At 46.3% G+C, this 15,198-nt stretch overlaps 1 protein-coding gene across 1 annotated transcript in view; it reads right to left on the bottom strand.

Annotated features, from left to right (window-relative positions):
• The window catches only part of CEP57 (centrosomal protein 57), a 24,840-nt gene extending 9,730 nt beyond the window's left edge, over positions 1 to 15,110 (bottom strand). The window contains exons 1-5 of the mRNA XM_024217140.2: positions 14,997 to 15,110; positions 7,912 to 8,068; positions 4,087 to 4,266; positions 1,831 to 1,952; positions 1,175 to 1,291 (exon numbers count right to left, since the gene is read on the bottom strand). Coding sequence (XP_024072908.2) covers positions 1,175 to 1,291; positions 1,831 to 1,952; positions 4,087 to 4,266; positions 7,912 to 8,068; positions 14,997 to 15,026 — 606 coding nt within the window. The 5' untranslated portion in view covers positions 15,027 to 15,110. The remainder of the gene's footprint in view (positions 1 to 1,174; positions 1,292 to 1,830; positions 1,953 to 4,086; positions 4,267 to 7,911; positions 8,069 to 14,996) is intronic.
• Positions 15,111 to 15,198: the final 88 nt, after the last annotated feature.

Genomic DNA, 15,198 nt, shown 5'->3' with positions numbered 1-15,198 from the left:
AAAAAAAAAAAAAAAAAAAAAAAAAAAAAAAAAAAAAAAAAATCGATTTTGCCCCAAAATATCCAAGTTCTTCAAGAAAACAAATATTTCATTTTTGGGTCACTTGGACCTGAATCAGAATATTGTATTGTGTTGAACTGACCCAAAATATTTAGTTTCAAATAGGGAAACAGTTTATTTTATGGAACTATCAGTGTGGTGCCTTCTGGGCACTGTAGTTCAAGCCCCCATTCTCTCCTATGAGCCAAGCTCCCTGGCTGGACTACATCTTCCATAATGCAATTAAGATTTGCCTCTGACAACACTGTGTGTGGTGCAGAGGGTTACCACTTTTGAAATGATGGGTCCCCAACAAGGCCATCCCACCGCAATCCCAAACTCCAACCACAAGGCAACATCCCACCGCCCCCCAACAGCCATTTATAGTATCTAAAGAGAGAACACATATAGATAAGATTGATATCACATGTCTCCTCACTCTCACAAGTGCACGTGATGTGCTTGCGTGCTGGTGGGCAGAAAGCTGCTGTATTTTCAACAGTTTTGATCTGTTATCGCGTAAACTGCGGAAGTGGGAACACTGCAGCATCTTTAACTGAACACAAACTTTTAACATTAGATATCTCAGTGCATTGTGATAATGCAAATCTTTAGATGCACATAAAAAAAACCTGGCATATTAAATTATTTTTCTGGCAAATCCATAAAAAAACTGGCCAAGCTGGTCAAATACCAGCCAGATGGTAACTCTAGTGGTGCATCATGGTAGATGTAGTCCAGCAAGGGAGTCTGGTCAGTGAGCGAATGGATACAGCGGGTTCCCAAACTAGAACTCCTATAAAGCAACATGCCCCAGTAAGAAAATGCAGTTTAATGTTGAAATAACTATAAATGAAGAGTTTGGGGTCTTTTAAACAAACCAAAATGAAACCTCTCAATTTTGGGAATGTTTAAATGTTTCATTTCGATTGAAAATGTTGAAACAATTCAGAATTTGTTCCATACAAAAAATTCAACTTTACATCCTGATTTGGGTCAAAAATGTTAAAAATATCAGAATTTCCTGTAGGACGCACATTCAGCTCTATTAGTGATCTTTTGGCAGAGGACCAAAACATGCTCAATACTCATGACCCAGACAAATCTGATTTAGTGTGCAAGAGGAATGACGGACCTCTGCTAGAGACTGCATTGCAGTTAGTTTGGTGTATTCTTGTTCCAGCAAATCCAGCTTTTCCAATTTAGATTGAACATGAGATTGATCTAGAAGTCGGTCTCTCTCTAAAGTGACCTACAAAGAGAAAAGGAAAAAGCAAAAAACAGTTAGAAATGCACCACCACAAAAGCCTCCACAATCATCCAAACCTTGAGTTTGAGAACATGCAGAGGCATCACATAATGCAAGGAGGAAACCAGGATAAGTCTCTACAAATGTTTTAAGGATGTAAACATCTGAGGGGGGAAAGAATTATTTATAGACGAGGAGTTTGGGGGGGTTGCAGGCAGGGCCAAGCACTGTCCTAGAGGTATGGATTTGTCATTGGAGGGAACTAACAGACTCAGGATTTATTCATACTGTGAGAGCACATCTACTGACTTCAACAAGAGATGTGTTCATAAGGAGAAAGCAAAATATCAGTGTTGAAATAGGACTGGCAGATATGAGCAGAGAACTTTATTCTTAATTTATTTAGATTAAAGATAGGTTAAAGCAGCATAGAGAATCACATTTAAAGGTGCCAGAATTACAATGATTGCTCAACATCATGCCTTAATTCATTAACTTCTCTAGTACAACTAGCAGGTAAACTTGGATTGGGTGAAACTTACCTGTTTTTCCAAGACACTTGTCTTTTCATTTTCTGCATGCTTTATCATATTCCTCATATATTCCAGCTGCTTCTCTAAAAGCCTGCAACGAGATTCAGCAGCTGCAAGCTGAGAAGACAGTTCTAAGATAGAGAAAGTGGAAATGTGAAATCAGTCAGTTAATTCACTTCCAGTAGCATCCCCAATGTGCTAAGTGCTGCTCCAAAACAAAGGAACAGTCTCTGCCCCAGAGCTCACAGTTTAAAAATCCTTCCATGATACCAATCATCCAGTAGAACAGAGCCTTGCAACGGGACTGGGATTCTGCGTGTCCCACAGGACCCACTGCCGTAATAGTGAGAGTGGGTAAAACATATTTTGTTATGGGCAAGATTGGGTGGGCAAAAAAAAAAAATCAGACTGTGGTAATCTGCAAGAAAATACTTTAAAACAAAAACCAACACCTTTTAATACTTAAATTTAAGCGAAAAAAGATTTGATGTCTATTATAACAGTTAAAGTATATTTTTACATGGTGTAAGCAAGATTTGTTTTATTCTTGTAGTGGTAAAAATTGTATCTGAATTCCATTTATATTTATAATATATTAACCGACTTTTTGTAGCATGGGGGAAATCTGACTCTCATACAGGGATCTAAGGTTTTGCAGATGGGACAGGATAAAAATGTAAGAAACAATACGAGAGTGGGTGGGAGAGAGAGAGTGGGTATTGCAGAGCGATATGGGACCAGGATTTAAAAAACAAACAAACAAACAAACAAAAAAAAACACCTGTCCTGCACAGGGCTCTACAATAGAGTAAAATCTGTAGGAAGCTTTCATGTGAACTAGGACATCACTCCCTCCTCCATAGCTTAACAGAAAAAGTAAGCTGTGATTTAAAAAAAAAAAGAAAAGAAAAAAGTCTTCAAAACAGTTCTCTAGTTCAGTGGCACAACCAACACATCTTTTCCTACTCTGAGGAAATCAGTCTGGCCACTTTGCCTGAAAAATCCTGGTGCTAATTGCTGGAATGTCTGTAAATTTTCTCACACTCAATGTACAGTCTCTACAACTAGGCAAGTAATCAGAATCCTGCAAATCCTGCTCAATGACAAACAAGATATGGTAACAGGAACTGTTACGCATGTATCACAGACCACTAGCTTCATTTGAGCACAACTGGAATTATTCCATTTGTTTTTCAGCGAGTGACTTCACCTCTTCATCTCCAATCCTGCTGAACATAGGACAAGGCTACACTCATAACAAGATCAAAACGTGCCACCGTTGGCAGCCCTTCCAGGGCTCTAATAATGCAGAAAAATGTAACTTTTCCCAGTGTAGACAAGGTCTAATGCATTAAAGGAGTGTATATATGGCTAGGTCTACAGCCTGGATCGAGGCTCTGAGATTGATCCACCAGCAGTCGATTTAGCAGGTCTAGTGAAGACCTGCCAAATCGAAAGCAGATCGCTCTCCAGTCGACCCCTGTACTCTATCCCCAATGAGAGGAGTAAGGCAAGTCAACGGGAGAGTTTCTCCCGTCAACCCCCGGTGATGTAGACCCCCATGGTAACTTGACCTAAGGCACGTCGACTCCAACTACGTTATTCATGTAGCTGGAGTTGCATAGCATAGGTTGATTTACCGCGGTAGCACAGACATAGCCTATGAGTAGATTAGTCCAGAATAATGTAGGGTGTAATTTTAAAGCGCAATAGCTATTCTGGAATAACTCCCCACGTGGACACTCTTATTCTTGAATCAGAGTGTCCACACAGGGAGCTATTCCAGAATAGTTTATTCTGCAATAGCCATTCCAGTCAATTTCCTTGTGTAGAGAAGCCCTAAAGCCTGGCCTATGCTAGAAAATTAAGTCGGTTTAACTACATCAGTCGGGGTGTGAAAAATCCACCCCCCTGAGCAATGCTGTTAAGCCTACCTAAGTCCATGGGTACACAGCACTAGGTCACTGGAAGAATTCTTCCATCAACCTAGCTACCACTTCTAGGGGAAGTGGATACTGATGGGAGAACCCCTCCCATCAGGGTAGGTAGGTTGTGTCTATGCCGAAGTGCTACAGCGGTGAAGCTGCAGTGGCGCAGCTGTGCCACTTTTAAGTGTAGACAAGCCCTAAGTCTCTGTGGGTGCAACACACAAACAGTTCATTCCTGGCAGAATGTTCCCACACAATACACTAAAGCCAGTCAGCTACCGTGGGTGGAGTTTGTATTGTTACACCCTGACCACGCAAAGGCTACATGTGAACAAACCTTGATTTTGCTTGGACACCTCCGTCTTGGAGTGCTCCCTCTGTTGTATTTGCTCATTTAGCACTTTCTTATAGTCAGATGTTTCTTTACTCAGGTGTTTCACATTCTCCTCTGCCTGAATCCGTTCCAGCTCTAGTCGGCGAATTTTCTCCTGAAGATTCTTCAGAGCAGAAAATATTGCTGTAATTGAATTAGACATCCTCATTACACGCCAGTAAGAGACAGCGCCTCAGGTTGCCACTTGAATATTAAACGTTTCTTTTTAAATGTGTTAATACGTTAACAAATGCCAACCACTCCCTCCTCTTGCCACCTTCCCGCACTCCCTCCACATGCCAAGGCCCATGCAACACCCATGTCCCTTAAGTCTGGTCAATACAGGGGAAATTTCCCCCAAGGTCCTAACTGATTTTTAAAGAGTCTCAGCTGAATAGAGTTTCAAAGTGTGTGAGGTATTGGGTAAACCAGACTGCATTGCCTGAACAAACTTGCTTCAGTTGATCCAGTTTTGAAATCAGTTAGCGGTTTGGGGGCAACTTCTACAGCACAGCCCCTACTGCCAGGCCCCTTTACCCACAGCTTGATTTTGGCCCTTGACAACATCAGAAGAGTCACAGGCTATCTTTGCTGGGCTCCCTCCTTCAACTCTACCTGCACTGAAGACATACTGGACAAGTGGAGCTAGTGCTCAGTGACAAGAGAAATTGCCTTTAAATTAATATAATCAACAACAGATTTCCTGACTGCATCTCTCATTCTATCATATAGGTAGAAGAAGACTGGCACTGAAGTGGTAGTAAAGTGCAAGACTGATACCCCACTATAAGCTCAATGGGATATATAAACCAGGGGTGGGCAAACTTTTTGGCCTGAGGGCCACATCTGGGTGGGGAAATTGCATGCAGGGCCATGAATGTAGGGCTGGGGCAGGGGGTTGGGGTGCAGCAGGGGACTCAGGGCAGGGGGTTCGGGTGCAGGAGGGGTGCGGCAGGGGATTAGGGGCTCAGGCCAGGGGGTTGGGGTGCAGGAGGAGTTCGGGGTGCGGGCGCTTACCTCAAGTGGCTCCGGGGTGCAGGCTCCCTGCCTGCCCTGGCCCCACGCCGCTCCCGGAAGTGGCCAGCATGTCCGGCAGTGGCTCCTGGGGGTGGGGCGGGGTAGGTGGCTCTGCCACGCACTGCCCTCGCCTGTGGGTACTCCCATTGGCTGCGGTTTCCCGTTCCCGGCCATTGGGAGCTGCGGGGGACAGTGCCTGCAGGCGAGGGCAGCGCAATGAGCCCTCTTCCCCCCCTCTCCTCCAGGGGCTGCAAGGATGTGGTACCAGCCGCTTCCGAGAGCGGTGCAGGCAGGGTAGGCAGGGAACCTGCCTGAGCCCCACTGTGCCATGGGGCTGGCAATCCCGCAGGCCAGATTGAGAGCCCTGACGGGCCGGATCCGGCCTGTGAGCCCTGATATAAACAATTACTCGCTAGCATTTCAGTGTGGCTACAGACTCAACCAGTGCATTAGTGTACACTGTGAATACTCACTGAAACCAGGGAGGTGAACGTGAGTCAGAAGAGATGCAAAAATCCTCTTCGCCACAGTGTTGCTCTATTTTCCTCCTAAGCTGCCCTTCTGGGTGCCACTTTTGTATCCTTCTCCCATTGCTGTTTTTTGCCCTTTTTCCCCTTTGATTTGGAACTCCCTCCCCACTTCACTTGCACCCTTCTCTTAATTCAAATTCCTCCTTTAACCACCAATTATCCCACAGAATCTTTAGACAGTCAACTACCACAAAAAAAGAAACTGCATCATCTTGAGCTGAAACCTTATGCTGGTCATCTACGGTATTATGGATCTACACTGTATTGTCTAATACTGGCCCCAATTCTGCAAAAGGACCCTTACTCCCAGGTGAAGTCCCATTAAAGCAGAATACATCTATACAGAGACCACATCTGCAGATTAGTATTGTTAAAGTCACATTAACATGACACCTCTGTACTGAAACCCACACTGAAGGTAACAAAGCAGGTGCATTTATTAAAAGGACCGATTAATACATGCAAGGGTGGATATTGACATCTTGATATAAGATCACAAAAGGGAAAGAACAGTTACTACAGTATAGTGGGCAAATTCTGAAGCAAAGACGTCAAACTCTGAATTGTAGAATGGTAGACAGACAAAACCCATTGTTACTCTTAAAGTAACTAATTAATAAATAATAATAATATATAAATGAATGATAAGTGCATGGGTGTATATTTTTATACGTTACAGCTATAGAAACTAGCATTTAAAAGTATGGACACAAACAGTCAGTGGAAAGTAGCTAAATATTTGGATGAGCTCACAGGCAGACAGGGTTATAGACAGCATGACTCTGTTCCCAATGCGACAGCAAGAGACTGGATTTTTGTTTGTTTGTTTTTTAATTACGGTACAGATCACACAGCACCGTTTTTGAATTAAGAAAATTCTCTCACATTTTTGCTACCAGACTATTTTACAAGTCAATGTTCTGGAGTTAACAGGTCTTCAGCGCGGAACAATGAAAACCAGCTGCACACCGTGGCTTCAGTTTACCACTAGGCAACATATGAAAATACACCTTCATCAATAATTCGCAGGAGAGCTCTCCCTGCACGACTGAATACTTCTATGTTTCAGCCACAGTGCTCCTTTAATTATGTATCAACAGCACTATCAGGACAGAAAGCAGTTGATGTGCCAGAGTGCATGTTACATTTAAGAAGCAGTCTGTGCTAGTTTACTACACTGGCCATTAAGGACCAGGCCTTCCCCAAGTCAGACTGCACTACAACATGCATTACAACAGCCACTCCAACCACGTTATACTACTTTATAACTTAGAGTTTGAATCCTGTGGTTTAGGTTCAGCTTAATCCTTCCCTTTCTTCCATCTTACCCCCCAGGAATCTCAAACTCTTCACAAATCCACCCCTCCATACAACTCTGCTCTCATTTCATTTCATACCCCCTCATGGGTAGTGCTTTTCCGTGTCCTCTAAATGTTCCTCTGGCAATTCTTCCCCTTTTAACTTTTGTATCCTGCCCCTTCCCCTACACCGAGTGCCTCCCCTCTCCTTCAAACCCACTTCTGAGCTCAAATTAAAGCCCTAATCACTGGGGGAGTTGGGAAAGCAGGACCATATGTCAGTCATAGGCTATGTTATAAAGTCAATAGCCAGCTACCCATCCATCCAGGGAATTGCACTCGTTTTCAGTGCAGCATGACTGGCTCAAAATCAGACTTTTAGGCACAGGAGGTAGAAGATTCTCAGCCATGGGACTCCAGCTATGGCAGGGGTTCTCAAACTGGGGGTTGGGGTCACAAGGTCATTAAGTGGGGAGTTTGCAAGCTGTCCGCCTCCACCCCAAACCCCACTTCACCTCCAGCAATTCTAATAGTGCTTAATAAAAAAAGTGTTTTTAATTTATAAGGGGGGGGGGGAGGTCTCACTCAGAGGTTTGCTGTGTGAAAGGGGTCACCAATACAAGAGAACCACTGAGCTATGGAGTGAATATTGCTCTGGGCTGTACTAAATGTGTTTAGATCCAAATAAAAGAAGCACCTCTTTGATTAGACCTTTCCCTGGGAGCAGTATCACCCTCAGACAGATCCATAATGGGACAGTGAGGAGGGCAAAACAGGAGGAACTAAGGAAAGAGAAATTACATGAAAGAGAAGAGAGATTAAACTACACCTCCCCTGGGTAAAAGCAGGAGAGACAGTGAGATTACAGCCCTTTGTGGGCATGCTCTATGCTTGTTACATGGCACCCAGATCCCACAGCAATAGATGCGGGACTGAAATATTACCTCTGCTGTTACTTTCTGGATATGGAATTACTGGTTTCTCAGGGGAGCGCTGCAAATCAGAATTAATGAAGGGTTTGTATTTCGGATAATCTACAAATGACGCTGCAGAGAGTCCATCTGTGACTGATGCAGATTTACAACTTCCACGTAGAGTACCCTGAAAAATGAAACAAAGTTGTTACTTGCAACCCTCATTTTCCAGTCACTAATTGCAACAAGCAGGGAGAATCAGATGTATATGGTGGTCATTATGCCATCAGGTTCTGCTACAAAAGTATGGGGGGAGGCTAATGGATGCCCCCTGAAGAGCCTGGGAAGGGGAGCTGGCAAATTACTCCAGCCTATGGTACACATTTCTCCTCCCCAGCTCCTCCTAATTACTGACGGAGTGCTCAGATGCATTTTGATTTTCATGAGCACTGCAAGAGATTAATAATATAATTACATTGCAAAGGCCAGATTTCCTGTCCCACCATCTGGGACTATGAGCTTCATTTTCACCCTAACTCATATCAACAGGGTCTGATGTAAATAAGGAAAAAAAAAAATATTTTGTTCTATTCCTTTGTTTCACTATACTTGCCCTAGCACCAGACTTTCATCCCTTTACTCCCCACAACTGAAGGGGACAGGCTGGGTGCATACTGGCACCCAGTATATATACAACACGTCTTCAAGATTCAGAAAAACATGTTTGCATGGAAAAGCCTAGGGACATATCATCAACTGCGGTTTTCTTTCTTTGCTTAAGTGGCACCTAGCCACCAACATGCATAATTTTTTTTTCTCCAGAGAGTCTATTTAAACACTTGGACATAAAATTTCATAAAGCAAAATAAATATTTGCCTCTTTTACTTATTTGCATTTCCCTTGAGGACAATCTGGCTACAAGTATGTTCATTCAGTTACTCTCTGTTTGAATGTTGCAACGAAGAGTCAATATAACCATCCACTTTGGATCAATGTTGACAACTCCCAGCTTGAAGTATTAACCATTGTGTAGTTCAGACAAACATTTCTTGCCACAGTCCAAATAATAACATGCTTTCAAGTACATTTTACTTATGAATGTGGCCAAGCAACAGTTTCATATGCTACTCCACAAATTGGGACAGGACTGAATTGTTCCAGATGTTCTGTAACTTACTGAAAGATAGTGAGCTTTACAGAGACTTGGATATTTGAATTTTAAAAAGTTCAAGAACAGCTTAGAGAGCACTCATCACCCCAATAAAATCACAACCTCACCAACTCAAATGTCATGACAGACCCACCAACCCCCACAAAAAACCCATGAGATTGGCTTAATTCTTTTTGTAACATTATTTCTTTTTGAACTTTTTTTTCCGATTTTGGAACTCTTATGGGAAGGATCCCCTTTGTATGTGATGTTTCAGGAAATGCAACCTGAAATGTACAAAAATTAACATGAAAATGGAGGGACCTCCATCAAGGTCAGTCTAACTCATGGACCATATTCACCAACCACAGTTTCTGTTCCCTCTCCTGGGCGTTACCCCCGTGACATAAGTTGCGCCAACAAAAGTGCGGCGTGGACAGCACTACGTTGGCAGAGAGTGTCTCCCGATGCCATAGCTACCACTGCTCGTTGGGGGTGGTTTAATTATGTCGGCAGGAGAGCATAGAGCGGCTACACAGACCTACAACGGTGCAGCTGCAGCGATACAGCTGTAAGGTCCGTAGTGTGGACACAGCATAAATAATACTCTTAGACTTAACAGGAGAAAAATTAAGAGGTACAAGCAAGGGAGCAAACACCTTTTTAGATTAGATTTGTACAGGCTGTACAAAAGTTAGATGAGATTATAAAGAACTGGAGAACCCAGGAGGCAGAAAGGCAAAGGAGGGTTCTTCCAGATACACCTCTACCCCGATATAACACGACCCGATATAACACAAATTCGGATATAACACGGTAAAACAGCGCTCCGGGGGGAGGAGGGGGGTGCGCCTTCCAGCGGATCAAAGTAAGTTCAATATAATACGGTTTCACCTATAACACGGTAAGATTTTTTGGCTCCCGAGGACAGCATTATATCGGGGTAGAGGTGTAGTAACTAGTAAACTTGCATAAAGGCACCAAGAGGGAGGTGGGTGCGCAAGATGAAGAGAGTCAGCAGGGAGGGAAGTGGAGTGGGAGAGGATTCATGAGATTTTGAATTTGGATCCAGGCATGAATGGGGAAAGTGGGTGGAGTCTGAAGCTGCAGATGACAGCAGGTACTAGCACCCAACTCCTTTACATTCCTAACAGGCAAAGCTGCCTAGGAATTTTGCAGTTGAGTTTTTCTGCAGGCAGTATCTAGGTACAGTACCTTTTTAGAGGAAAGGAATAGCAATTTGATTGTCTTATGCTGGGTGACACAAATGCAGGGTGGGACAGATTCACATAGATAATAGTCAGACCCTGATCTTCAGCCTAGATATCAAGATAGAGGACATTACACTGTCTTGGACAGACCATCACCTCACCAAAGCCAATGGCTCAGGCAATAGAAAAGACCAGTCATCCTGATTTGACCACGAAGGCTCATGAACTCCAGCCAATTCCAAAGCCTGCTAAATGGCAGCCGCATTCCAGTCATAGGATGAGGAGTCAAGGTTACCTGTGGAATAATCACCATTCTGCACTGGCCTCTGCCATTGACATGCTGTCTTACAAATGAACCCTTCCTCTCCATCACCAACACAGACACCCTTCGTTTTTTGACACCTTGTGTTAGATGAAGGAAGGGGGCAGCAACTCAAGTACTTATGCAGAAAACAAAGGCTGATTCAGACAGGAAGAAACATAATTAATCCCTCAAAGCCTATGCTGAGGCTGTATTACAGGTAAGGCTGCACGTCCGTGACCTCCGTGACTTCTGCAGCGGCTGGTGCTGGCTCGGGCTGCCTGAACCAGGCAGCCCCTGGGCTAGAAGCAGTTTGGGTGTGTGGGAGGGGGCTCAGGGTTGGGGTAGGGGGTTGGGATGTGGGGCAGCACTTACCGGGGGGCGGGGGCTCCCTGGCTCCCACCAGCGTGTCCCTGCAGCTCCTAGGTGGAGGGGCAAGGGGGCTCTGCACACTGCTGCGGTTCCCAGCCAATGGGAGCTGCGGAGCTGGCACTTGTGGCGAGAGCAGTGCGTGGAGCCCCTTGGCCGCCCCTCCCCTAGGAACTGCAGGGACACGCTGGTCAGAGCCAAGTAGTGAGCCTGACAGCCCCGCCAACCCTCCTTCCCCCTCCCAGCACTAGCAGGGGTCCTGATCTGCATGCCGCCCACCCCCAGCAGGGTCCCAGGCCGCATGCTGCCACCCACACACATACACCCCCACCAACGGGGGTCCCAAGCCGCACGCCACCGTACGCCTCCCCCCAGCACCAGCAGGGGTCCTGGGCCACCCCCCCCCCGTACTTGCAGCACCCCAGACCGCCCCCCACCCCCACCCCAGAGCACCCACGTCCCCTGGCCCATGTTTTAGTTACGGATATATAGTAAAAGTCATGGACAGGTCACGGGCCATGAATTTTTGTTTACTGCCGGTGACCTGTCCATGACTTTTACTAAAAATACCCGTGCCAAATCCCTCTCCAAGGAGCTTTCTGCCTGCCTGCATTTCCCCGAGTTCAATACGTTCACTCATCAAGAAGTTCTTGACACCATAAAGGAGTCCTGATGCAAGACTTGTAAATCCAACCCACGCCCTTCCTGGCTTGTGGAAGAGAATCATGAACAACTGGTGCCATTCCTGACCAAAACACCTCATTCAGAGACTGAATCTTCCCTTCTTCCTTCACACACACGGAAGTCCAACCAACACTGAAGAAACCCACCCTGGATACTTCAGTCTTAGCCATCCATTGTCCAGTGTCAAACCTGCGCAAGCTCATAGAGAAGCCAGCCAAAGGTCAACTACAAGCTCATGTAACTGAAGCCAACATTCTAGATAGACCCAGTATAATCAGAAGTAAAACTGCCTTAGTGTGGCACTTGCTATTCCAAAGTATGAAGAGCTGGCATTGTCACTTTTCACTCCACCAACATTTAGAATTCTAACAGAGCCGGTACAGTAAACCCCCAACTGAGGATGGATTTCACTTTTAAAAGCCCACATCTTAACAGTATATTTGAGATTACATTTATTATTCAATCCTCTCTCTGATTTGAGGCCAAGACTGTTGTTCTGACTTCTGTCCCATCAGAAGAAATAACATTCAGAATGCCCACCTAGGGACTATGCCGAGAGGACTACAAGCATCCCTACATCCCACTCCCCTCCCCTATAAACTCTGACTGCTGCAGGTGGAAAGCTGGGGCCACAGGAGTGGAGCAAGCTTAGTGAGACAAAATTGAGGAAGCTAAGCAGGGTTAGGCCATGTCTACACTACAGGTGCTGCAACAGCACAACTACAGTGCTATAGCCAAACTGCTGTAGCAGCACAGTGTAGAGCAAGAATCGGCAACCTTTGGCACATGGCCCGCCAGGGAAAGCCGCTGGCAGGCCGGGACGGTTTGTTTGCCTGCAGCATCTGCAGGTTCAGCCGATCGCAGCTCCTACTGGCCGCGGTTCACCGCTCCATGCCAATGGGGGCTGTGGGAAGCAGTACGGGCCGAGGGATGTGCTGGCCACCCTTCCCGCAGCCCCTATTGGCCTGGGACAGCAAACCGCGGCCAGTGAGAGCCGCGATCGGCCAAACCCAAGGACGCGGCGGTAAACAAACCGGCCCAGCCTGCCAGAGGCTTTCCCTGATGGGCCGCATGCCAGAGGTTCCCTGGTGTAGAGGTTTCCTCCAGCAACAGAAGTTTTTCCATCACTGTAGGAACTCCACCTCCCCAGTCAACAGTAGCTAGGTCAAAAGAAGCATTCTTCCATGAGCCTAACTGTACCTACTCCAGGGTTAGGTCAGCATCGCTCCGGCACTCAGCATGTGGATTTTTCACACTCCTGAGCACTGTAGCTATGTCAACTTAACTTTTAAGCGTAGCCCAGTCTTCAGTCATACCGGGCAGCTGATTCTAACCTGTGGCCCAGGAAGTGGGAATAGTGCTTTCAGCTAATGGTTTATGGCCCGTTGCCAGAAGTTCTCAGAAGTCAGGCTCATGCACCACGCCCTCCCAGCAGTTGCACCTCCTCTCACAAACGCAGTTGCTAGCAAAAAGAGCAGACTTCACTTCTGAGGGCCACGAATGTCAGGTGAAGGCAGCAGACCAGGAAAGTGTGGGGAAACCACATTCTCATGGCAATTCTAGCTTCATTGTCCAAGTAATTCTCTAGGATCATCTGGCTGGTAGCCTACGGACCAGTACAGTAGCCTCAATTGTGTCCTATTGTGCTTCCCACAACAGTCATGCTTTCTTCTCTCCCCTTCCCATGGAAGTTAGAGTTGGGAGAGAGAGGGTCCCACTATGCTTTCCTGAGCTAGGCTTCTTGGGAAAGATGCATGTGGGGACATTTGAGGTAAGTCTACACTGCAGCCTCCCAGCCTGGGTAGCCAGACTCAAGCTAGCACAATAAAACTAACAGTGTAAACATTGCAGCTCAGCCTGGCACTCCCAAGTTCAGAGCCAGGGGGCCAGGAAAGCTTGAAAGCCCGAGTTACAATGTCTACATCACTATTTTTAGAGCATTAGCTTGAGCTGAGCTAGCATAAGTCCGCCTACCCAGCCTGGGAGGCTCTCTCACAGCTGCAGTGAAGACATACCTTTCTGGTCCCTAGATTGTGATTCTTTGGGCTTTTAGGCCTTGATTTAGCAGCGTTCTTAAGCAAATGCTTAATTTTAAGCCTGAGTAGTGCTGAATTGAGCCTATGATGAGTCCTAGAGCAGACATCAACAAACCAACAACCCTGGCAGACACCAGAAAGTGCTGGAAAATACAAATAAACTATTACAACATTCTATTTCTTTTGTATAGAAAAGTCCTTTAGATGGGAATTTACCCTCCTCACTATACCAGAGTTTGAGGTAACAGCAACACTTTTAAAAGGGCCAGCCTTTTAACATCTGAAGCATTATCAGAAGATCTGTCATAGAAATGCACCACTAGACTGAAGACATTTAAAATTCAAAATTTCACTTGCTCTTGCAAACATATTTTTTAGATGTTCAATATCTTTTAGTAATTTATTCTGCTTGGATTAGGTTTTGGCTTCAGCTTCTAGTAACGTAAACACCTCTTCTTAGCAAACTGTGTTGGTCTCCACTATTTCTCTGGTGGCCACAGATACCAGACTGTGCTGTGCAATACAGAGACTCCCATGTAATACTGCTGAGAGGTTTTACACTCAGAGATTTGTATATTTTTCTGCATCACAAAATATTGTAAGTTTTCTTAATAGACATTTGAAGCCCGTTGTAAGTAAACATGTGCCATTAGCTTATTAGATTCCAGGCAGCATCACCATGATGTTACCCATCCAGAATTCTTTAGCCAGCTCCAAGCTGCTGAGGGATGGTAAGAAACAGCTGGAGACCTAGAGATGTATAAAAGCTATGCATATTATTTGCATTACAGTAGTGCCCAGAAGTTTCAAAGCATGGAGGTGCTCGGGGGCACCGTCTCCCACCTCCAACCAACCCAGGTCAGTGCTCCTGGGGGTGGGTAGAATTCCCACCAAGATCTGGCCTGGGGAGAGGAGGTGTGCTCCTTGAGGGGGTCTTTCCCCACCAGGAACTGTGCTGGAGGAGGGGATTGATTCTAGCAGTCTTTCCCAGGCAGGTCTGGGCTTAGGAACAGAGCAGGGCGGAATTTGGGTGTCTTTGCTCAGGAGGGGGGATTCCCACCAGGATCCGGGCGGGGGGTGGAGGGGGTGATCCAGAGGGGGTCTTTGCTGGGGCGGGGAGTCCCCGACAGAAAGAATCCGTGTTGGGGGGATGAGAGGGGGAGTGATCGGGGGTCTTTCCGAGCCAGCTCCGTGCTGTGGGGGTGACCGGGGGATCCCCACCAGGACCCGTGCTGGGGGAGCCTCAGGTGATCCAGGGGGGAATCCTGCCCCCCCTCCCCGGGGCTAGGCTGACAGGAGCTTGGCCCCCCCCGGCTCATACTGGTGGACAGGGGAGCGCCCCCACCCCGTCGCCATTTCTCACCATGTGCTGGGGGTCACCAGCCGCCGCCATGTCCCCAAAGGGCGGCCACAGCAGGTGCGGGCCCCTTTAAGGCCGCGACGCCCATACAGTCGCCACCCCCTCTCCAGTCCCAGAGGCGCCTCTACGCCAACAAGGTAGTGCTTGACTGACATGGCAATTGACCAATGAGGAGAAGGGAGCGGGGTTGCCCAGCATAGATCCC

Source organism: Terrapene carolina, unplaced genomic scaffold, assembly GCF_002925995.2.
Source record: "Terrapene carolina triunguis isolate 2854851 unplaced genomic scaffold, T_m_triunguis-2.0 Scaffold97, whole genome shotgun sequence".
Lineage (NCBI taxonomy): Eukaryota > Metazoa > Chordata > Testudines > Emydidae > Terrapene > Terrapene triunguis.
The sequence above is the reverse complement of the archived record's forward strand: the minus strand, read 5'-3'. Positions and strand labels throughout refer to the sequence as shown.